This window comes from Temnothorax nylanderi, unplaced genomic scaffold (assembly GCF_030848795.1).
Source record: "Temnothorax nylanderi isolate EJ_2023f unplaced genomic scaffold, tnyl_v1.0 TNYL_tig0089_pilon, whole genome shotgun sequence".
NCBI classification, from domain to species: domain Eukaryota; kingdom Metazoa; phylum Arthropoda; class Insecta; order Hymenoptera; family Formicidae; genus Temnothorax; species Temnothorax nylanderi.
In genome coordinates this window covers 404,933-430,793 of record NW_027249151.1, presented here as the reverse complement: position 1 = coordinate 430,793, position 25,861 = coordinate 404,933, and the positions used below count along the sequence as shown (strand labels likewise).

General features: G+C 46.6%; 1 protein-coding gene across 1 annotated transcript; it reads right to left on the bottom strand.

Moving 5' to 3' along the window:
- Nucleotides 1-56: 56 nt before the first annotated feature.
- C15 (homeobox protein C15) lies at nucleotides 57-24,582 on the bottom strand. The gene is made up of 3 exons (XM_071710372.1): nucleotides 22,812-24,582; nucleotides 6,298-6,520; nucleotides 57-1,767 (listed from the first exon to the last, which is right to left on the bottom strand). Exons 1-3 carry the CDS (start codon nucleotides 23,578-23,580, stop codon nucleotides 1,527-1,529), a joined length of 1,233 nt encoding a protein of 410 aa, XP_071566473.1. The 5' UTR covers nucleotides 23,581-24,582; the 3' UTR covers nucleotides 57-1,526.
- Between the last annotated feature and the right edge of the window lie 1,279 nt (nucleotides 24,583-25,861).

Sequence of the window (25,861 nt, the reverse complement as noted above, 5' to 3'; positions counted from 1 at the left end):
CGTCGGCGCAGTCGGATTCTCGCAAGGATGTGTACGGTTAGATACCGAGGAACGAGTAGCAGTTAAATCATTTTATATGCATTTCAATTTTTTTCTCGTATATACAACGTTACACGTACTTACATAACATCACATCGTTCGCTATAATAATAATTATTACCGAACTTAACTTAAGACATACCTAGTCATACGACGACGATGACGACGACGATCGTAATGTACGGTATGCATGGTTTATTTTTTTTAGCAGTATATATATATGTATAATAATAGTATTCCGGGATATATATAATATAATCTTGATTGCATTGTGCCGCGTTGCAGCGCGCATGAAATAATATATACAGGACGTATCTAACAATCAAAGAGAACGTACGCCGTCGGTACGTTGGCACGACAGCGCTTCTGCGTATACAAGTATTTCATATATCGTACAAGTATAATGTCTAATTACAACTATGGCGTCTAGTATGTACACGGATATGTCACGTCAGCTGTTCCGTTTCGGGCCCGCATTTCACATCTAACGAAGAGATACTCCTTTTATTCGATGGAAGAAAGTCGAAAATCACATCTCTTATCAGTCATATCCCCCCTCCCCCCAATTAAGTCGTTCACCGATGCGTCTACGACATAAAATTTAAAACTTACCCGGCCGCTTCTCTGAAATGTGACGTTAAATAAGGATGTGAACGCGGATCTTGAGCTTCGCTGCGACTTCACTCGTGCGACCGATGATTTCTCGACGATGCATAATGCGGGAAAACGTACAGCTTCTCTTTAGGAAAGATCGAGTAACTCAGCACGGGCAGGAGGAGAGGGGGAGGGGGGGAGACATTATCGAACGTCCGGCCCGTTCAACGCGATCTGGAAATAACGTTTTGGAGGGGCCACTCATCTCCGCGACTCTATTTCGTCGGGTCGAGACACGTACATGTCGATAATGTCGCGTCAATCGAGGCTAATGACGATAATCCTCGCGTCGCGAGAAGAAACGGACGCTTTTAATGCGACCCGATTGTTCGTACATGATAAATTCACGACGATTATCGGCGCGCCTCGCGCGCGCGATCGTATACCGCGCTGGTTAACTGCTCGAACCGTGACAATTATATGGCAAAATCTCGAGCCGTGGCTAATAAGTGATACAGCTCCGAGTATGTGATGTTGTAAGGCAATGTACAATCGATTTTTCGCGGTGCTCTTTAGGACGTTCGTGTTCGATGGTGGTCGCCTGAATATCGTAAGGCAGAAGGAAGGCGAATGCTAATAGCCTACAATCCGTAACTATTCTAAAAAAAAAAAGAAAACGGAATAAAAAAAATCTCTTGCTGTTATTAATATCTCACGATCGGTCGATGAATGAGTATTTCCTCGTTCGCTATCTGTCGTAAAGCAAATTAAAAAAAAAGAAGGTAACAGGACGTAGATCCGACTCCGGATTCCTGATTCTAGACGCAGGGTGGGACGAGGAGGATGAGACCGACGATTCACTTAACGAGAGTTTCTCGGATCGTCGTCGCGCTTCAGCAAATCGGCTCGGCCAGGGGCTGCGGCGGGCCGTAAGGGGAGGCCCATTGGCCGACCGGATGAGTTAGAGCCGTCGTCGATGCCTGCTGCCTGTCCAGGCTGGACACCGGGGCGCCGCCCGGATGCCCGGACACCGACGTCGGATACGCCACCTTGCCGAGGGCCTCCGCTTGCAGGGACAGCATCAGTCGATTCGCGGCTTGCCTCTCGGCCTCCCTCTCCTCCGCCGTCTGCCTCCTGCAACAGAATCGCGCGGCGTTGTTCCAGATTAATCATTCGCCCGAGACCTATAGAACAGAAAGTTACAATAAAGTCAAAGTGACGGTTATTTCGACTTTATTGTGACTTAGTGTTCTACTTGAGGACTAAAACTACCTTTATATCCGACAATCTGATCGTCGAAGATATCATTTAGCAGAAAATCATGTATTTCCTCGCGCTTTCCCTCGCGTCAGTTAAACCTTCTAATTAAAGACGTATCGCCGGCTCTCAAATTGCATTTTCCGTAGTTGCGCAAGTTTGTACGAGGATGTGGCTTGTCGGGAGAAACTTCCTGGCTTTTGACACGGTAGTCTATAATATAAATCGACTATCCTAGCACTATAACCGAAGTTCTCAACTGCCGCGGCGCGCGGTGCCATCAGGATCGCCGTAAGGACGGCCTTGCGCGAGGGGAGCGAAGCCTCGAGGAGGAAACGAGGCGGAGTAAAGAGACGGCGAAAATAGAGTGGCGGTGGTTGGGCGGAAAACAGAAGACGGATGTAATAAAGCTAATTCGATTCGTCACTATAGAGGAGCGCAGGCCACTTTGCGCCGCAGGATCGCTCGCGCAAATGTCTGTTTTCTAGCGTTAAGTCTATTAGGGCGCCGCAAAATGGCCGACTCGTTCGGTAAGGTCGATAGAGCTTGCGCGGCACGACCGCCCGGCGTGACGAATGTCGAATAGCAAACCCCAGGTTGCCTCAGGATACAACATCGTTTGTTAAAATCGTATTTCCGAATGTCGCGCCCGTTAAAAACACATTTTCTTCATTTTTTTCCCCCCTTAAATCCCCTGAAAGTTACCACATCCCGGGGATTAGAGTCCAGGCGCGATTTCGACGGTCGCGAGTTTCTCGTCGACGTCGCTTCCGTGACAGGATGAATCGGGTACCGCCGGGCGTGCCGGTCGAGCTCTCGACTTGATCCCAATGTTTTCCTCGCGTTTGTGATCGTTATAATTTCCTAAAACTGGTTCCTCCGGCGTAATGCTCGTGGAACCTTCTAAAGACCGGTGGCGGCGACCGCTCGTGTCCTCCTCACGAATTACGCCACGTTCCCGGGCCTATCGCGGCGCAGGTACATATCTCGTTGACCCTCTTTTTGCCCGCCTTTTCGGCCGCGAGTTGAGCAACGCGGGCTCAACGACTTCCTGTAATTTTCTTCACCCGATACACGGAATAAACGAGCTACCCGGTGCCGCTGCGCGGCGCCGATGATCGCTCGCCTTCAAAATTTACTTTCCGATTCCCTCGACCCACTTCGTCGTAATTCCCGTTGTTTATCGTCAGATTGATCTCTTCTTGACGAGCGATCGCTAAGCGGAAAACAAATCGCTTTATCTCGCGAAACGAGTTCGCGTAAAAACGGCGCTTGCGCGTTCAAACGAGTTGAAAGATGTGGCTGATTTCTAAAAAGATATCTAATATTATTATTTATATAGATTTTAATCACTACATATCGCGTATTATCGCGACGCGAACGAATCGCAGGTCGAAACAGATTTCGAATTAAATGATATGGACCGTTCATCGCACGTTTCGTTACCGCGACAATGGCAGGGCGGAGACGAATGTATAGAAAACGCGCAAGATTTAGCGCGTTGTCACTTTTATTAGCTTTTGGGGCAATTGAATCTCGCTCGTCCGCGCCCGTCTACGGGATCCGTTGCGGCTACGCCATTGCCGGCAGTGACAGGTGCACCTACGCCGCTGCAAGTAATTAACGCGGTTAGCGATTAATAATTGACGGCGCCGTGCCGATTACATTTTGCAGCCCCGACGCAGCCTCGCCCTATTCGCTGCGGCCGGCATAACTGTATTCTCTCGCAACCTGGGACACATTACTCTTATCTTTATACTTCGGCGCACGCTCGGACCCCCAACGAGCGCGGAGCGCTCGATGTGCGAATATAAAGCGCGTTCTCGCGATTCTTTCTCTTTAATTAACCCGGGCTGCGTCTCGTAATTTTTATCGTTATTTACGTTTCATTAATAGCTTGACCGTTGCAGATTGCGTCGTGTCTTGCATCTATATTATTTTTGCGTCTTCGCTTTTCGAGCTAGCACATTCCGCGAAACGCGAGTAAACGTCGGCCCTAATAAGATAAGTTAAAGATAAAGCTGAAAGCGAGTCGATGAAACTCTAGTCGCACCGAATCGCGACGCACAATACACGTACCGATTGATCCTCCTCGCGCTACCTGGTACATTACGCGCGTGATATATCGTGTCGAGTCTGCGAATCGAATGTTTGAACGGTTACCGGCCTGGTCCTACACCGTAACCGATGAATGTTTAACGAGGGGAATCGGTGGGGTCTCGCTCGGGCCCGGCGGAGATCGAAACGATTCAGCCAACGGATTCGAGCGTTTGACAGTTTAAAAGCCAAGAAGCTCTCGGCGGAGAGAGGTGTAGGGGCTAGGGGCTGAAAGAGGTGACGGGGCGCGGCGGAGGATTGGCAGTCAAAGCGAGAAGCTGCGACCGACAGGAGGCGAGGGGAGGGGGAGGAGGGGGTGAGAGAGAGAGTGCCCGATGTGCGGCGATGGGAGGGAAGAGACTACATTATGTACGGGACAGGGCTAAGCTGTTAGGTACCTGAATTATTGAGACCGAGTTATCTCATCTCTGCCTACAGTCATCTCGTTACTTTAAACGCAGCTGCACGCCGGACCGTACCGCGCCGCGTCGCGCCGCGCCGAGGCTTACGTCGCTTATGCGTGCCCTCCACCGAAATTCCTGCGACTATACCTTTGTTTTTAACTCTTTACGGGCCAAACTATTTCTCGCAAATAAGCGGAGAACAAAGTACTTTGTCCTCCGCAACTTTATCTAATCGGCTGGTTTAACATAAACCAAAGAATTTTGATTACCGCAATGTAATACCGCAATGTATTATGTCCAACTCGCAACGTAAGACCGCAAATGGTTAAACTTGAACACTATCGCGAACGGTGATCTTATATAAGATGTAAAATCGTCGAACAAAAAGAAAATGAAAAGCGAAGAAATTTCGAAAGACCTCTCCGATTCACCCGCCCCCGTTTTCCACTTTGCCGCAACGGCGCGGCGGCGGCGGCGCGGAGAAAAAGTTGAAGTGGAAAAGTCTGTCGTGCGCGCGCGGCGATGCGTTATTGATCGCGCGTATGATTACCCGCTGTCGTGCGTGCGTCTTTAATTAAAAATGATGTACTTGTCACTCCGGCGTGAAGTTAACTCGTCGTAACATTCTAGACAAATGTACCTGTCACGGCGATAACATTTCCGAGCGTACCGCGACAGATAATGCGTGTCGTCGGATTCTAAATTGAATTTCACGTCTGCTCTCCTCTCGCGACGACGAAAAAACTTTTCGGTCATCTCCACACGGTGTACGACATAGTAAGTCCCGGAACTTTCGCCCGTCCGGATCAAATCAGGACGCAAGTCGTTCGTGTTTCAATGTCGAGACGTCCGAGTTACGCAAATGTTGAGAGTTTAAAAAAAAAAGGACGAATTAAGCGAATTTATATTTCCATTGCAATCCGTAATGCACATTTTAATAGACAAATAAATAAAACATATTTCTAAACTGTACGCGTAATTTTAAATCACTTTGATTCCTAAAAACAGATCAGAGAATTGAATAATAGTTGTAACCGAGTCTGCAAGACTTCGACAAAATTATCGCCAATAAAATTAGAAATGTTCATACTTAAGCCCAACGTCGTTTTCAGCTATACGCTGCGATGCTGTTGCAAATAGCATTCGTTAAAATTAAAAGAATTTGTGATTCTCGATCTTTTTTAAGAAGGTATCAACGAGGTAGATCTTCTTCGGTGATTGCGACATTAAAAATAAAGCTTGTCGAAATTGTATCGGTTTTAATTCTTAATGAACCGTCTCCCTCACACAAAGTGATTATAGAAAATCGAATTCGAAGGATAAATAGAGTCTTGGATCTGAGGTTCGTGGCTCGTTCGGGAAACTATATCGTCGTCTCTCCGAAAACTTCTCCGCAAGTTTACCGCTTTATCACGGCGTTTCGTAGAACGATCCAAGGACTCCACAGCACGACAACGATTTTAGAAATCCTGAGACGAGGGAAACGTGGGAAGGGGTTCGGAATACGGCAAAGTATATTGTATACGAGTCCTCGAGAATGTCGCCAGGGTCCTCGTCTCGCCGCCGTGACGCCCCCGGTATCGGGGACCCGCGCTACGAACGAGCCCCCTTTTATCTAAATGACGTGTTTTTGTCCTTCCTTATCTTGAAGAGACTCCAATACATTTGACTGCCAATGCGTTTACAGATATAGGCGTCAGGCCACGACTAACCCGCTATTAACATTCCGAGAACGCAATTCTCGAGTCGTATTTTCCTCCGAAAAATTCATTTGTCACGGTAACAATGTGCCTCGACAAAAGTCGTCGTTAGTAAGAGTCAAAACTAAATAGCTGATAAACTCCACGAAGAGAATCCTATCGCGGTTTCGCTGCAACCGAAACGAAAATGTCGTTCGAGAACTCACCTCCATTTCGTCCGTCTGTTTTGGAACCAGGTCTTCACCTGCGCGTCCGTCATCTTCAGCGACTTCGCCAACGCCGCACGCTCGGCGGATGCGAGGTATTTCTGTTTGTGAAAGCGCTTTTCCAGCTCCGCGATTTGCAGCCTGGTGAAGCTCGTTCTCGGTTTCTTCCTCTTCGGTGGCGTCCGGTTCTGATAGGGATGACCGATCCGCCTCGGAAACGCTCCTAAATCAAGGGGGAAAAAAGAGCACTGATAAGCGTTATTTCGGACACTGCTGGCGACATTCTGTCGCTGTTACGTCAGCGCGTATCTCTTACGATATTCTTGGCAGGCGAGCGCTTAAATTGAAAAGATATCGTCGATATCTTGAAGAAAATCGTAAGTTAAAAGGACATGTAATGACCCGTCGTGAGTCATAAGTAAGAGAATTTGCTTGAAATACTCGAACGCTTGACACATTAAACAATTGTCATAATATAATCGAGTCGACTTTTCTTATTCATGCATCTGAATCGTTATAACATTAATGATATTATCGACGGTTCGATAGAGAGGACAAATTCGAAACCGGGCGATATTGCAATTTATATTTGTTGAACGTCACTCTCTGTCTCTCGTTCGGCATCGGTCCTTTCCGCCCTTCTATTATATACCAGATAGGCAGCTGTCGGAGTCATTAAGTCGCTTATCTCACTTGTAGTAATAGCGCGCGAGTAACGAGAAACTACGCTAAATGCCCCGTGCGTGCGTGTATTTGCATACGTAATGAGAAGGTACACGACATTACCAATTTCACGAGACCAATAAAGGAGCGAAGAATCGGCCGCTTAGATACGATAGCGACCTGTGTACGAGATATCGCAAAAACGATTCGCCTGCCCTCTCGACTTCTGCTGCGACGGTTCCCCCGCTAATGGATTGGAACGCGGTCTCTCCGGAGAAAATCCGAATCGCTAAGGCGAATTTAGCGTTTATACTTCGGCGATTATTCCCGCGATTGCCTCCCTTCGTAGATTTCATTCAAGCCACTCGCCGAATTAATTAGGGGATTAAGAACGGAATGCAATCTCTCGCGGACACGAACGGAAAACCGTTCGCGGATCATAAAATAGTATCGTCGTTTGCCCAACGAGCCTGGTATTTGTTTTTTGCAATACCAACAGTCAACATACTTATTTCGATGCAATCCCATGGCTCGGAATGGCGGGATAATCAGCGTACGATATAACGGTTTATATTTCCAACTTTGATTTACTGCTAAATAATACGAGTAATACGCTTCAGAGACCCTCTCATTATGCCTCGCATGAGCTCGATCGAAGGATCGCGTGCCTTTAAGTGATATTTATACAAATACACACGAATGAGCGCTGGTTATTCTATGGAGGCGCACATTTTCCGACGTGAAAGTAGCATGGAATAGCTAAAGAATCAGTCAAATTTTTTTTACCGAAATAGGAAATGGACCGGGTATCTCTCTTCATCTCGTCGACTATCGGCCGGACCCCTCTTCACAATTTGCTGGAAACCGGAGGAATCATCGTTAAAGGGTAAAAGGGCCATCGAGCGAACATTATCCTATTATGCGCTACCCCCTTTTTCCCACCCCTGCCCCGTTTTGCGCCCGTCCTTTATCGCCACTCCTCGTCCAGAAATACATCCCGTCGCGCGGTAATCGCGAGAGCGATCCAAATAATAATCTCATTACCCGTTCATTTGTGATTCCTTATCGATCTGTAAACGTCAAAATGTGTATCAAGCGAACCCGCAATATCTTGAGCCTAAAAATAATTAATTCTGTCTATATATAAACGATAAGATCTTTAATAGCTCTTAAATGGGGGATCGAATTATGGCGAACGTATGAAGAATAAAATGCGGAAAGAATTCTGTGTGCGATTAGAGATTCATTAGCGGGCACGATTAATCTCGATTCCTCGTCATTTACGAGAAGTGCATGATTTATGTGCCGCGGATTAATCAACGATCCGTGGCGATTATAGAGCACGCATTAACATATACGTGCGACACGCAATGATATTGCAATTGATATATACTTATAATTGATTTGAGAGCTGCACACGGACACTCGCGATTGATTTCTCACAACTGTCTCGCGCATGTTGACAGGCGGTGTCGAATGGCGATATAATTATGGCGATGTAATTATGACGATACGGCGAGGACCGTGAAAGGACAAATAGAACCCATTCTTGCAACCGTATCGCGTCCGATTCCCATTTCAGTCCTTCCTCGCGGCGCGGTGGCGTACTTAATACGTGGAGCTTCGGCTTCACATTGGCCTCTCACATTCTTATTCCGCGCGCGCGAATGGCTTTCTTGCGTCATTGCTTGCCGCTTATTAGGACGATAATCGCATAGTGGCTATTATACTTCGTTCTATTATCGCGGTATACTAGTCTAGTAGCAGCGCGCTGACGTGGTCTCTCTCTCTCTCTCTCGTGATCCATCCGTAATTACCTTCCTTCGCGGAATGGTCAGACACACGCGCGATACAAGGATCCGGACCCGCAAAGCTCCGACAGAACTCTCATGGAGCGGACGAGATGATGGAAACGTTTCCACGTGACGCGTCGGTTGGCGTAAATAGATACCCACCGACCATTGTATTTCTGTAAAAAAAAACCACGAGCGTCTATCTCTTTAGCCAGGAGCAACAGTAGGGTGTAAGATCGCTCGCCTTTTACTCGGTATCGTGGTAACGAGAAAAGAATAAGAACCAAGTGGGGATATTCTCAAGGTATCATATTGGTAATTTTTATCATGACAAACGTCGATCATTGTCCATTATGCTACTAACTCTCGTAATCTGCATAGTGATTTCTTCGGTCGTTATTCTTGTTCCATCACATTTAACGCTGAACGCGAGTCTTCACACTTATATTTTTTCCGTTTTTTTTTTTTTTTTTTTTTTAAGGAGAATCTTGGCGAGTTTTAGCAGAAACTTATCGAGGATTCGACGAATAACGATGTTCATTATCGAGCAGCGTATACGATCGATAACAAAGAATTAATCGGCGTCGGTTACGACGGAAGAAGAGGTGACCAGAACTTTCGGTATCGAGTAAGAAAGAAGACGGTCGTCTCGTAAAACCAATTAGGCCCCGCCTGCCAGCCGTAACTCAGCGTTTGACGATAACACTCTCGATTTCTGTTAATTAACTGCGTTTAAGGCGCCGCCCGTTTTCCGATCTGACATGTAAACGTGAGTGTATAGACTGCTGGCTCGCATCGCAAGCGATATTCGGAAGGAGTTAGGAGTTACCTATATCTCGTACCTAGCAGAGGATTAATCCGACATATATTTCACGTGAAATATATGTATATATAATTTGTGTATCCAAATAAGTCGGCAAGAAGAAGCCTAGACTTTGTTACGGAGATGTTCGATTTGTTTACGCGAAATTGGTTCGTGCAGCTCGATCGCGGCGCGCTTTCGTGTATCCATATCGTCGTACGGTAGCCCAATTGCCGGGTAGTCAGTTGTCGTTAGCGTGTTTAACGACAGTTCAGTCATCGCGATTTGTCGGATGGTTAAAGTCGACTTCGACATCGCGCGCGGCGGTCGTTTTACCGTGCAATTTCGGTCAGGTATATACTATGCCGGCGAATCTTTGCGGTCGAAGCGTTTAACTCTGTCGACAATTCCCGATGTTAAGGATCGCTGACTGTCGAGGCGATATTTCTGAAGAAAATTTTTATATTTTTATATTTTTAAAGTGATTTTAAAGAACCGAATAGTATAGTATCAAGGGATGACTCTTTTATTCCTGATGGAATATAGAGGAGAAGATAAAGAAAAAAATAACAAATATTATATTTCCGATTATACTGTATTATTTGGGAATAGAACATTTAAAAATGCTTTAAATATTACAATATTGTTTATAAATCAAAGCATATCTGGCCCATATTAGGAAATCATGGATTTAAAAAAATTGGAAATTATTCAAAATGGAGATCAAAGTGCAAAACTTATGGACATAGATCAATAATATAAATACAGTTTAATAACAGGAAATTCCTTTCAATATAAACAAGCTGCAAAGTCTATCGCGAGATTTGCTCGCCGCAGAAGACCGTGGCAAGGGCCTGCCCGCGAGGTGGTCGTAAAAACAAGATGGCGGCGCGTCACTGCAAAATGGTCGGCGTAAATAAACGGCACAGCAGCCTCCTAGCAAAAATTATCGACTGTTTTTTTATTCGTGCCGAATTTTCGTTTGGCTGACCGTTCTTGTATTCATCAGCGGAAATGCCTGCTTCCGATCTGTCGCCCTAATTTCCATCTTTTATCCCAGCACAACAATTACCGTTCGCCTTAGCCGATATATCGAGAAATACTACTGTCCTATTTATCAGTTAGTCACCATGTATTTTTGTCGAACGACTTCCGTCAAATCTAAAATACTTCGCTCGTCGATTAAACCACTCTGATCATTCCGACGCGAAGAGTCGCACTTTACAAAACCAACCAACCGTTCGTTGAACGTACTTAACAACGTGAGTAATAGCGAGTACCGGTTTCGCGTCATCTTAAAGTAGACACGCCGGAAGTGAACAATTTGTTCACCGATAATTCCCACCGTTCGCGCGGTAAGTACTCGGCAGTTTATGACCGCGGAAGCATCGTTTCCGTTGTCTTCTACACTGAGAAAAAAAATATTTAGATCCAAAAAAATATTTATTTAGATTGTGGCCAAGAGATTATTTACTTAATATAATACACATATTTATTTAGAATTAAATATTTTTATTTAAATTAAGTAAAAATATCTAATTCTAAATAAATATGTGTATTATATTAAGTAAATAATCTCTTGGCCACAATCTAAATAAATAATTTTTTTGATTAAAAAATTTTTTTCAGTGTACGTGCATTTGCATGCTCTGGATTCGATGCCGGCGAAACGATAAGAGAATTTCGGAAATAACTCGATTGCCGAAGTAACGATAACCAGATAAAAATTCCGGGATATAACGGCGTGGGGAGAAATCGGGGCGAAAAAAGCTCTAATCAGGATTGGCAGTTTTCCAACGGTGACGGTTCCTGAGAACCGCCGCCGCGACGGTTTCGTCCTCGGTGACCTACTGAGCTTGTAACATAACCTTTGCAGCGGGCTCTGCAACGATGACGATTCCTCCCGCGACCGAGAAAGAGCCAGGTCGGGGAATCGTCCGTGATGACGCAATCCCCTCGCGCCGCGCCGCTCGCGCGCGCTGCCATGCCATCGCCGCGATGCGACAGCGGGCGAGCCTAGAGAAAGTCATTACTCGGAGAGCACGTTCTGCCCAGTAATGGAGTTTGCGGCCTTCAAAGTAAATTGTTTTCTGCGCGCGGCGCGGATTTCACGACGACCGGTCGGCCGTCGTCGTTGAAGAGGAGAAGATCCCGCGGCGGCTCCCGCGAATTCCCGCCCACCCGTCGCGGCACTTGTCGCGAAGGCGCGCGCCAAATCACGACGCGAATCCTCTTAAATCCCTCCGGATAATCCTCTAAGTCTCTGTTTATCCTTTTTAATCTCCGGTTAATAGTTCTCGAACGTTATCTGTCACCGTTTCGGTGTCCAGGTAAACACCTCAGTCCTTCCAACAGATATCCCAACAGATATTTTTCCCGACCGATATGGGCACTCTCTTTTCTCTACCTGTCGTTCCCCCTTCCCTCGTCGAGAGTCGTTTCCCCGTCCCGCCCGTGATTACAGATCTTAATTGTTCTCGGATGTTAGAGCTGGACCTGGAGGAGAGCCCGTAAATGAAATAAAGGTGCAAAACACGCCGAGTTTCGCACTCGCGAGCTCGCTGTGTGGTTACAGCGCCGGGAGAGAGAGAGACTTGCCCCTGATGGACATGCAATTTCAGGTGCAACGTTATCTGTAACTGAATCTTTACGAGGAATCGTGTACTAAAGAATTCCCGGGCTCCTATACCGCGACCCGCTGTAAATCCTACACGCGCATTCAGAAAGCGCCGATGTACGTATACACGATCACGTGCGTGCGCGGACGTTTATATATGTACGCATACGCGCGCGTACCTGCCGATGGTGTAATTGAACCAACATAGCGGACAGGCTAAATGGCACTAAACGAATTCGTGGAAAGCACACATACCCCATCCTATATAAAATTATATTCTCCATAGCCAACCCTCGCTTAATATATCGCGATCTCAGATACGCCTTCCATACGCTCGGTTCAGCCTCAAAATATACTTGCCATTTGGTTTTTCTCCCTTGCCTCTCGGCATTCTTTCCTGGTTTAGAATCTTGCGATTAATAAGGTTTGATATGCATTTGATTACCACTGCGTTCTGACGGAAATCATAAAAAAAGAGAAGTCCATTTTCAAAGCCGGTTTGCCATCTCCCGGGCAAGGACGCACAGTGCACGATAAGTGGAATATATAATATTTCCAGCAACACACATATCTAAGACAAAATTGGACACTCTTTCCGTAATTAAAGTCTTTCGAGGAATCGCGGCGAAGTGTTGCCGCTCGTATAAGGTACACAGGCCTTGCAAAGCGCAAGGATAACTGCGGCGCTGTTACGGTAATGGGAGTGCTGGGTGCTTTGTTAGTGCTTAACTAGAGGAAGGAAAGGAGGGGCACGGGGCCGAGGGAGAATGAAAACTAAATGTTTCCAGGAATGTAAAGTCGATGCGGTTCCAATCGAGAAAATTGCTCAAGAGCGCCCCGAGTAAGAAACGCCGAGTGTTACAAGTCTTTAAATTTTATCGTCCGATCTTCGGGGAAGATTAAAGAAACGAATTTCGCGGGGAGGAAAAATTGCAAAAGACGTCATTTTGTTTTCTGCCGATACTCATTTAACCGTAAGGAAGAGCGACGAGAAAACCGTCAATGAACAGATGGCTTCTTCGTCCCGTTCACGCCTCACGTCCGAAGATAACAATTCGAGATGCAACGAGATAAAGTAATGAAAATATCTTTTAACGACAGATTTTAATCAGATATAATCACGCCCGTGTACAACAATCATAAAATTAATAATTTTACGTCGACGTATCGCGCTCGCAAGATCCGACAGAATTTGCTTCTGTATATACTTTAAGATTTAGTTAACCGACCATTACGTAACGTCGAAAACTTTGAAATGCACGGATGGGAGCTCCTCTCGCGTCTCGCGTCGATCGGAAAAGGGAAATGTGAGAGTCGCACGGGCACCGATCATTTCTCAAACTCCATAACTTGATATAGACCCCTCGACCTGGATGGCGGCGGAGGAGGGGAGGGGGACGAGAGACGGGGCGAGAGGTGAAGCAGCGGTGCCTTACATTATCGATATTACGAGGCGTCGATAAAAAATCGCATAAAATTAAGCAAGCTCGCACGTGTTCGCGATAAAACTCAATACCTTTAGCCTGCGGTGGGTTGCGTCAGTGGTTCTCACGTCCGCTTTTCCGCCGCGAACGAGCGTTTAATCTGCTAGCGAACATTTTTAGAGCGCTGTTACATGGTTTTAAAGAGATGCTGTAGTCAAGCGATCCTTATTCTTAACTCTTAGCTGTCACGACTTTTGTTCCTAAAACTTTCCAAGTGCAGCGCGTTTGATAGCCTTAGATTAATCAGAGGATACATGTTTTGCATGTTTTGTAATAGATTATATTAATTAATAACGTAAAGTTTCCTTATTATCTGTGCGTCGAAGAACGAATACGTCTTCTCCCGCTTCAGACAAAACCGAATTATTTCTCTCAGCAAGATGCTACACTATTTAAAGTTATCCTCTCTCTTATATAATCGTCATATTTATTCTAAGTATCATAAACCGCGGCTCATACATTTCCCCACGTATACTCACATATAAAAGCGAGTCTTTCATACGTTGTATTTAATCCGTTAATTATATCTTCATTCTTCGCCAACGCGTCTGTGACTTTTGACCCATTATAACTCTTACTACTAAATGGTATTAATTTTAAGAGTCTCCCATAGATTACTTTAGGCTTAAATATCTTGAGACTAATATTTACAGACGCTATACCATGCTCTCACGGCGACTGGATTGCTCGAGAAAAGTACAAAGGACAACGTTCGGTAAGTTCGCTCGCCGGTCATCCATACGTTATGATAAGCACGCGGCGCGATCAAGGTCTGGCGAAATTCACTGTGACGTGCCGCCGAAGACCCGCCAGCAAATCCCGTCGATTTCTCCGGGGACCCGAAAAAAATCGCGAATGATATGCCGGAAACCGTAACGCTCTCTCTCCCTTCCTCTCGCGCTAGCTCTGGTTCCGCGCGATCAAATATCGTCACTGCGCGACCCCGCGTTTTTTCGACGTGCCCGCGTCAAAAGATTTGCCGGCCCGCGTTTTTCCGCGGCCTCGAGGGAGGTTCGATCGACGCGGGAGATAGGGGCGGATTCGGCCGATCTCTCGCGTATCTCACACGCGAGAGAGTACAGACCGCTTGTTCCGAGCGGCCGGACGCCGATCAATTGACCCCACGCGAAAATATCGCGTTTTACACGCGCGATTTGCCCCTTCGCGCTCTTTTGTCGTCGAGCCTGATGAATTATTACAAGCCTAACGAGGTTTGCCAGCCAGACTTTGCAATGCGTATTAAGGCACGTAATTTTTAGCGAATAAATCTACTAGCACAATTGTAACGATAATAGTAATAATGGTGATATAGTAACATATAGTGATATAGTATGTTATTTTATATAGAAGTGCAATACAAAGGAGCATAAACACTATGATTAAATATCATAAAAATATAAAATTAATAGTATATTGAAAGAATATGTGACAATATCTGTAAATGCAAAAAGAAAAAAGATACATAGGAAGTTAAAATTATACAAAGAAATAAAAAGGTATATATAAAATTCATAAATAAACCAAAAATTTGTGAAAGAGTAAAGACCTGGAGACTGGCTATTAAATGCATTCAAAGATCAATTATTTGGATTAGCAAGTTCAATATCGAGCGTTTTATTTAACGCCAATATTTAATGCATATGATGAGAGACAGAGAGGGAGGAAACATCTTTCAAATTACCAAGAGGATATTACAGCGAGATTATACTATCGTTCATCTCTAATTTCGCCTAATGCAGCGGCGATGGCTTGTAGGGAACGATCCAAATCCATGGTATCTCGCTTCGTTCAGAATCGTCGCCAGGACGTTTCGGGATGGACCGACTCGCTCGCTCGCTCGCTCGCGTCTACGCGCTAATTGTCCGCAGCGAAATTAAACTGAAGTCACGTTAATTATATAACTCCCTTCCCGCCGCGCCCGTTGTTCGGCGCGTAACCCATCGGCGGTGGCTGGGCATCGCGACCAACGAACGTGCGAGCAAACGAGGGGGGGCGGCGATGATGGACGAGCGCGCCTGACCTTACGGGGGCTGCCAAGCTCGCCCAGCGAAATCCCTAACTCAACGCTAACTCGATCAGTCAACGCCCACCGTGGCCCACACCGTGCCCGTTGCTCGGCTCTAATCTGCCTCCAGATTAATTACTACGTAATGCCAGCCTGAATAATTATCGTTTCTACGGAAACCTGCTCGCGCCCGTACTCGCATGCGTGCTTCCGCGTTGCGTTTCTTCGCCCTCCCTTCTCTCGCTCAACCCTATGTGTCAACGTTTATATACACGTGTACCGTGTATTTCAATTCTATCAAGTTCTATTAGATCCGTCGAATAATTACCGAGGATGTATTTAATTAAAGTAATTCAGTTATGGATATTGTGATTCTTGTAATTCTTTGTACGCCGCATTACAAGTTACGGCCGACGAGGGTTGTTACTGCGGCAAAAAATACTTTAGAAAGTCCGATGTTTCGATTTTGCAGTTACGCGTTCACTGTACAAGAACGCGCCAAACGCGAGTGCAGTTACGTTTTACACGCATCATTTATCTCGGTTATTGTTTCTTCGAATACGTGTTCCCCTTACTTCGAAGGCGAAGTTTTAAATCTTTTTCATTATTCCAGTATTATCGATACACGCTGCCGGGGAGTTCGACTTTAACTCAATCAAATTTAAATAATGTAGTCGTCAATTTTCAACATAGATAACAAATACTTATCTTTCACTGAATATGTCTTTTAAATGACTCAATTCCGCTATTACCTTATTTATGCTTAATAGATTGATATATCTCTTTTTAATTAGCAATCGAATATCTTTCCTGTCAAGAACAATTGCAATCAAATTTCAAAAATAAATAAGTAAATGTTACTGTATTGAGATTATTTATAACTCAACTCAATAAAATTATCAAGAATGCTACTTACACATATTATAAATCGTGATCATTATTCGAATTGTTAATTTGCAATAACCAGATTGATTTTCTTACTACGTCTGTAAGTACTGTATTCTCGAGAGGATATTTTTGTATTAACGATCTACTCTACGCGTCTTTACTGTCGAGCAACTCGTACGATGCGATGTGGGAGCGGCGTGTCGCGAACCGAGTACCGTACGGGTCAATTGCCTCTCGCGCGTTTATGTTTCCGCTACGAACGATCCGAAAAATGAAGTGCGGGGTCTAGCGCTAATAACACAGCGTAACCAGAGCTCCGCGGCGAGTGCAAAATTACGCCGAATACCGAGAAACGTTTTTCCGCGCGCGCGCTGCGCCTCGCGGCCGTTCACGGGATATTGACGCAAGAAATTTCGAAGCCGCGCGGCTATACTACTAGCGGCACAGGGCACAGACGATTCCGCGCATGGAGGAGCCCCGTTCGTTTTCTCGACCGATTCGCGATCGGTAGTCCCGACCTTGAGCCTGCTCTTCTCGGCGGGCGGGTTCCTCGCAATTTATATATCACTGAAATCTCTTTCCAATTCGGTAGCCAACGGCGCCTCGTCGTAATTCGTAATAACGTATCTACCGCTACCGTTCGTGGCCACCGGGATTTGCCGGCGAATCGGGAACAAAACGAGCACGTACGAGCGGTTAAGTGACTACCCCGTAATTTCTAATATTTCATTTAAAACGAGGAAGACGCGCCCGAGTTCCCGACTAGGATGGCCCCGGGGGCCGCTGAAATATTATAAATTGCGGGTTGTATACGTACCTATAGCGCGCTTAATTATTCGTATACATTCTCGCGCGCACGGACATACGTAGGTATACACATTTGGACAATTTCATTGGCGAGAAGGCGCCGCGCCGCGCCGCGCCGCGCCGCTCCGGCCGCAGCGGCATCGGCGGATTCTGGTTTTCAGGTTTCGGTCACGCGATGCCTTTTTTCTCTGTTCCCGGTACCCGCTTATCTCCGGCCCGAGGCACTCCACGGCGCATCGACACACTGCGCCGTTTCTGTTTCTCGTACCTTCGTTTTGTTTTGCCGGTCGTACACAAGCTAGACTCCCCGTCCGAAGTCAATAAGCACCTCGTCCTCGCGGCAGCTCCCGAGGCCGCCCTTCCCGATCGCCCGGAATCCTTTTGTACGCGGGTACGCTGCTTATTAAGCGTACGCGACGTCTCGCGACGTTACGTAAGGAATGGCGCCCGGGTTCGCAGGAATTACCGCTTAACGAATATATAACACGCCCGTGTATAGGTACGTGTGTTTCGTGCTGCGCCGCGCCCGTGCCATTGTGCCGTAACCGTTTCCCAGAAGGGCGCAAATCAGAGGAGTAATATGCGAACGTAAAAGTGCGAAGGCCTAATTATTATTGAATGCCTCCGTGCGAGGAGCGTACATTGTAGAAAATTACTGTTGCGGGAAGCTAACGCTCGGGAGGGGCCCCGTTTGGGCCCCGGTTGGGCCCCGGCAGACTCATCGCCGCAACGCCCCGAGGATCATCGGACCCGTTTCTGGCCCCGCGTAGCGCTGCGTTGCGTGGTGCTACAATTGAAGAGTTCAATTAGAAACCGGTCCAAGTGCCGAGAGCTAAACAATTGAGACCAATAGTCGAAGCGCCGTTCGCATTCGCCGCGAGGCCGATGTCATTCTAACGCGGTCCAATCGTCATCTCTATTATACCTTTCAGCTCGAAATATTGATACCTCGGAGAAAAACGGCTGCTCGTTCATTACATATTCCTGCGTACTCTTCGATGTTGCGAGTCGCGAGGTGACGGCGCGAAACGAAACGGCGAGAACGTGAACTTTAACAGGTGACTTTGCCGTTTAATCTTTTGCACTCTTGGCATTTGATATCCTGTTTTCAACATGACTTCCCGATCGCGACCTACTCTCAACTTTCCGTTTCAATTGACTGTCAGTCAATAAAGTGTCCATTGCATTTACCGAAAATAAAGCGGATTCTACCGAGATAATTCTATCCTTCGAGAAATCCCGATACGTCATGCCAATTAATTGGAGATATAAAGCAGTCGCGAAGTAAATTTCGCGCCGATCTCGGGCCGCGTTCCCGAAAATAAAAGTTGAGGAAGTCATTGTGAGATATATGTGTGTTGCGGGTTTACGATGCTTCGCGGCGACTATTTTGACCTATTGCAATTTTCGAAATGCATTCCCCTTGCCAATTCACGAGGAGAAGTATCGCAAAGTGTGGACGCGGGTTCCGGAGCATTCGTAGAATCGTTCGAGCCCACTTTTAACGACGAGCCGTCGTTCTGCCAGCCGCATTGGCGTAGCGCCGCGTGCAACTCCCTTTTCGTGTGTGCCCCACGAAAACATTTCTTTCCCAGAAAGCTATCGCGCCGATACGGAGAGCCGATTCGAGCCGATATCGATGAATAATTATTGACAATCGCAAAAATACAAGCCATAAACTTCATTTCTCGTTAAACAAATCCTAACAGGATACGTCCAACATATGATAACATATTTCTTTAAGATAATAAAAATTGACGCAAGAACTGGACGAAGAAGTAGTGCGTCTTTATTTTTACGCGAGCTGAATTATCTTTACAAATGCATTGTTCTTATCATTATATATGCATATACGAACGATTTACCCTGATTATGTATGTTGATTATGCACGAAGTCGTGTTACAAATGAATGATTTATGTATTGCCACGGTCATCAATTAACGTCACAACAGATAAACTCGAGGCGCTATAAAAGGTGACACAACTCCCTTTCGTTCGTTTCGCTCCGCGCTACGCTAGTGACCGAATGGCTCGAAGAGAGTTTTTCGGCTCGCGATCGGAGCGAGACCATTATGTCAAATCGGCGAGATTGTTTCTCTGAACGTAAATTGCAGCCCGCTTTCGTATAATAGTTACGTCCGAATTTTATAGCGCTAGTTTCGTAGCGCCTAATTGATCGGAGAAACCTTTCGGACCAAAACGCGTCAAAGTTTCTCTCCGTTTCGCCGCGCCGTGCTGAGACTCTCGTTAAAGAACGATGCAATCGATACGACGTCTCACAATGTCGACGTAACAACAACGTCGAGGCGAATCGAGACAATTAGCGTTTGTCTCCCGTTTATAATGATTTCGGATTTACGTGGTGTCTTCGCAAAACGTGGCGTTTCCGGTCGAAACCTTTCTCTCTCTCTCTCTTTCTCTCTCCGACTCTAATCGAGCGCCGCGTGTCATTTCAATGTCAAAGTGACAGGTGGCGGGACGTAATAGAGGTAAAAGAGGTACAAAGCAAATAACCGGTGATTACCGTTCGCCCGTCGAACAAAACGTTATGCGCTTTTATATATTTCACGTGAGTTAAAAGCGCGTTTTCTCTTTCCGCCGATCGATCCGACTAATGTTCCGCGATGCCAATCCGATCGGCGTAATATGCTAAATAAATGGCAGCAAACGCGATTTACATTTTCGCCTCGTTTAAGCGATCGCGACGAAAACAGATCGCGAGGGTTTTAATTATGCAAACTGCACGTTATGTTAATTATAATGCTTACATTATCGCTCTCGCGATGTCTCCTTTTCCTCCAAGAAGACAGATTGAATCGCATCGGGCGTCGTGTTATCTATGACATCTATGTGTAGGAATTATTAATGCGTTTTTACAGAAGATGCCTTCCAGGCCGCCTAAGGTGGTTCCCTCTCGAACCCACAAATCTTGACACGAATTAACGATGTGCTTTTCGACAAGTGATTAATTTTCGACACGACGTGCTTTTGCAACTGGTCTTTACATAATCTACAATCGAGAGACCGATATGTCCGAGGCATATCATGCAAATATCACCAGCGGGCATTGTATCACGATCGACATTCGCGCGTAACGTCGTTACGTGGAAACGATCGTTTTGAAGGATTACTTTGTTTCATTGCGCCGTAGCGTGTCGGCGCTCTTCTCTTTGGGGCATTTAAGCGTACTTCGAACGAAATAATCGGGCGAGAGAGTAATGTTGCTCGTACGCATAAATACATTTCACTCACGCCACGCAAGTAATAGCCGGGTTTCATTACCCGCACGAAAAAGTCGGCATTCGAGAATGCACCGGTGTAGACGCTAATTATGTATTTTGCACGTACCTGCATTTTAACGTTTACACTTTTTACGTCCTTTTCCCCGCGTGCAATGATCGCGCCCGTAATGATGCCCTGGCGCGGCCAACATTTCCCGTACCGTATTTCTCCCGATTAAAGCAAATTAAAATTATATGCCTTTCTAAGAGAGAGACAGATACGTATATACGAGTTCAAATTGCATTTGTAAATTATAGATATCTCGAAGGCACGCGGGTGAAACATGAGAGGGCACCGGGTAACAGAAAAGTAAAGTTTCTTTTTAAGAGCTATCACATTTATATTTATAAGTTGTACAAAACGGTTGTCCCCCCTCCCTTCCTCTCCCCCTCCTGGTTTCGCGAAATTCTTTTATCGTAACTGATATTTCACGTCGCGCTTTGAAATATCCCAGAGAATTTTTGGCTCAAAGTTCTCTGTATTCGCGATAGATATACGTTATCGGGTAAAAATAGCGATTAGAGATCGCTAAGCGCTTAGATTAAGTGAACGAAAAGGGTTATCGAGCGAACGGAACGGAGGTAACGTGACGACTTCGACTTGTCCGCATACCATTAAAGTGTCACTCGGTGTCTTCGACGATTTCGTACCGGTCTGATCGCGACGACAGGGCGAGTGAATAATTCGCCGCTGATGCATAATTGATATCCTCTATATACGGTTAGCAGTCGCGAAGCGCGCAGTAATGACACCAAGTGGAGACCCACGCCTAAGCCCGGTCGCCGTCTAAAGATATACCCATCCCAATTAGAGGAATTGACATCGGTGATCGCCGACGCCAACCGGGGAACGCCTCTCGTCGCTCTCTCGCGTCGCTTTATATTTCGTCACTCGATTCTATCGAGCGCCGGCGGCCGGTCGTCGCTCCAATCCCCGTCGGGATAATACGGAATTAATAATATCTGACAATCTCGCTAATTGCACGAATCATCTGTTCCTTCTGCATCGTGTTAGCCAAGTACGCGGAGACACGTATAACTCGATCGGACACGTATCGCGTACGATCGTTATCTCGTTACGGAGATGGTCTAGTAATGTATTCACGATGGCGAGAGAGATAAGTAAGATATTCAGATCGACGATGTTTAATAATTAACGTCTCTTTTTTTTCTCCAGGATACCGCAATACATTAGTTATGCGAATTAATTATTCGTAGAAACGTGACACTTAAATAATTGCAGATATTGCTTTTATTAGATGTCGTTAAAAATCGATTTGTTCGGGAATAATTCGAGCGCGTACACTCTGTTTCACTTGTAAATACATACCCCAACTCAGAATTTAATAAAAGGAGTTAGAAATTGATGCATTTTAACTCTTAACTTCAAAGCGTCAGTTCGCTAAAAAGCGTCGCCGCGCCGCCGCGATAAAACGAAGCTCGGTACAATGCACATCGAGGTGCCCGCGGTTTCGTAAATTACACGGCGCGTTCGAGAGAACCAGTAGAATGAAATACTTAAATTTCCGTTTTCCCCGCTGCTCTCGAAAATACTTAAAACATTATTTACTCAAGGCAATATCATCTCGCACCGAAATCAAGATACAACTCACGCAACGAGATAACAATACGGAACAACGAGCACCGTAGTAGTTGATAACGATCAGCGTACATTCACCGAGAGTCTCTTACTCCATTTCTGAGACTGCTACTTTCAGGACAAAACATACGTTGATCTGACAAACAAAATGTTCTCTCATACTTGGCTTAACAATAACATTAACTGGTCGTGTGGTCCTGAGAAAAGAGAGAGTAATTAGCGGAGACAATGTACATGCTTCTTTTATGTCGAGAAGCCTCACTGAAGCCTTGGCACTTGGTACCCAAACTGACCCCTAGTCTGAAGTAAAAAGGAGCAAAAGGCTTCTGGCTGAGATTTCCTTATCATATCGATGTCTTCATTAGTAAAAAGAGTTTTAACGTTCTTAAGCAAAAGTCAAGTTACATAATAAACTCAATTTAAATGCGACAGAACGTTTAGCTGTAAGACATAAGCACCATTTTATTCCAGATGACCTGCCTTTCGGATCTTATCATCAGCGCATTTTCAACTTATGCAGTGACATTTCAAGTTAATTTACTCTTATGCACGTATATTAACGCGCGCGCGTACCTGCCAGTCTGTCCTTGAGATGCGGATGCGCCTGCAGAGGGTGCGCAGCGAGGTTCGCCAGGAGGCTCGCTCTATGCAGACCGGCCGCCGCGGCTTGTTGCTGGCTGTGCTGAAGGGCCTGCAAACTCCAGGGTGGTATCAGCGCCTGTGCGGGCAAGGCGCTGGCCGGCGCGCCGTTCGTTCCGGGTGGTCGGTGCGCCGGTACCCTTATGACACCGCCGCCGGTGTAGATAAAACCGGCGGGGAAAACTCGGAAAGGGGCGAGGAGATCCGCCGTCGACGTGCAATGTACGGATGAGGAGGAGTTGGCGCGAGTGTCGAGCGTGCTGTCGTCGTCATCCTTCTCCGACAGTTTCTCCTCGGCGTCGTGGCCCCAAGACCGCCTGCCGTCGTCGAGAACGCCACCCGAGGCCGCCTGGTTGTTGTTGTTATTGTTGTTGTTGTTGTTATTGTTGTTGCCCTCTTCCCAAGACCACTTCCTCTCCTTGTCGCTATCCGGTTCTTCCGAGGACGGACTCTTGGGATTCTGGACGCCGCTCTCGCCAAGCAGGCGACTTATGCTGAACGGATGGCTGCGGGGAGGATCGTTCGCCAGCGTCCTCGCGCCGGTTTGACCGGGAGGTGGCGAAGTGGAGCACTCGGAGGTCTCCTGGGACACGTGGCGGCCATCGTGGTTCGCGTAATTTCGCGGACTGCAGCTCCGGGAATCCGAGTCGTCCACGTTGATCTCCTCCGTTGCGTCCACGTCGCTGTCGCCGTGCTCCGACATGATCCCTCCTCCTCGCGAACTCGGAGAACTCGGCACTTGTTATCGGAGATGGTGCGCTTCAAACAATGGATGTTTTCATCGAGCCGTCTGCAGCGTCTACAGCGATTCGGAAAGTGACATCGATCGCGACTGCGTGGGACGATCGAATAAGTGAGAGTGGGATGTTGATGAAGGTGGGTGATCTCGTAGAGAATTTGCCGAGGACTAGATTATGATTGTATCAAGTTCGATGCGACGAACGTTTGTATTTATTGCACGAGCGATTTAGTTCGGGGCACCTCATAAAATTTCTATTGTACGACGGCCATTTTGTTTCTACCGATGTCGGTACTGTTTGTTCATCGGACGGAGATTTTATCAGACATTTATTTCTCTTCCCGAACCTTTCCTCGAGAATTCACTGTCCCTGTCGTTGCTCCTTTTCTCGCAACTAATTTAAGATACAACAGTCCAACACGGATTCCACTGCTTTCGTTCACTGACTCGATTAGCCATTGGTCCTTCTTGATATTCGTACAATTTTGTGTCTGTCGATACACCAATTTCCGTCTTCAGGAACTAAAATCCATTCGTGAATGACGTCTCTGTTTGATAAGGCAGATCGGGGACCAACGAGCCTCTCTCGAAGCTGGCCTCTCCGTCATTTTATACATAAATCTCTACAATTCCGTGGGATAACCACTTCACGCCAGTTGGAAACGTTCCGTCGTACTGGAAAGATTTTTCGAAGCTCTCGGAAAAGCTCCGATCACACTAAACCGGATTCTTGACAGGTCCTTCCGATCGCGGGCGCCAGAACAGAGCAGCTTCTCTCGAGCAACACTTCACGGACGAAAACGCACGGCGGTAAGAATTTTGCACCTCGTGGAAAACATAACAGGTCGCTCGCGCCTAATATCCGAACGGAAGGGGGATCCCCGTTCCGTTCTCCGTTTCGTTGAAACTCGGTCCCCTCGGCTTGACCGGAGTGTCGGCGAGTGCGTGAATCCGGGTCGGTCGCGTCGAGAGAGACGGGACGTTGTGAGGGTACCGGCGAAACCAGGTGGTTTATCCCTACCAGAGAACGGTGAGACGCGTCGCCTACTCGCGTACGTACGTATCGCCCGATCCTGCCCACCGTCGGCCGGCCGGCCAATCCCGCGGCGGCGTTGTACGCCCACGGGCGCGCGCATTGGTCGCTGTTAAATTGATACCTATTTAACATTTGAGCAGAATGTTGCAGGCGATCGCCTTTTTCCTCCCTGTATTATTTATTGCTCGATCGTCGTACCTCCTTTTTTCGCCCCCTACTCTTCTCGCTCGCTCGCTCCGCCGCTTCTTCCTTTGCGTTTCTTCTCTTACCGCGTTCTTCTTCGCGGGGGCTGTCTTATAGCTCATTCTCTCTTTCTCTCGCTCGCTCCCCGGGTAGACTCGTGTCCTCATCTCGCCACGGCGCCGCACCGCGCGCCGCGCCGCATCCAGTTGAGGAAGAGCGGCGGGACTTAATTACGGAGAATACTCTTGTTGCTCTCTCTCTCTCTCCCTCTCTCCTTTCGTTCGTTCGCCCCGTCATGTTATCGTATCATGAACGCCATGAAGAGAATGCAAGAGCAGCAGTTGCATTCCTCTTTAATTTTAAACGTACGAGCGAATTGTATGAGCGAACGTTCCGTAAAAAAAAAGAAGAGGCAGCAATTTTATTAATATTTATCAATCCGAATTTCAGAACACAAAATCTGGCAGGAGAGCCGTATCGCTATGGCCCGTCATCCAATAATCCTGGCTCCTTATTCCACTGTTATCCAAGTTTTCTAACATCATCTAATTATCCTCCGAGAGATGCACGCCAACCGGAGATCCTTCTCGAGGGGGCGGGTCGATATTTCTTACCGGGAAGTTCCTTACTACCGATCGATTAGTCGCACCACCTCGGTAGGGGTGGCTGTCCGACCGCGTAAATGCGCGGGCGCGTCCTTTTATATGAGCCGGTTTAAAATGGTGACTGTCGACAAGCTCGACCCGCCATTTTCCACGTCCCATCGAGAAAACGTATATCTTTCCCCTTAACCAAACGAGGGACGAGGCACTTTTTCTGTGCTCACGAAGGAGCTACGATCGAGTTCACTGTATCAAATTTATCCACCGCGAGAGAATGTTTAAGGCCTGTATTTATATAGTCGCGTTTCTGCTTGAGAACTGAAATCAGTCTTGAGATATAATATTGGTCTAATGAATAGATCTTCAGATTCAACTTTTTTATTCATTATGTCATATTTGTAATCGAGCAATTTAATTGAGGAAG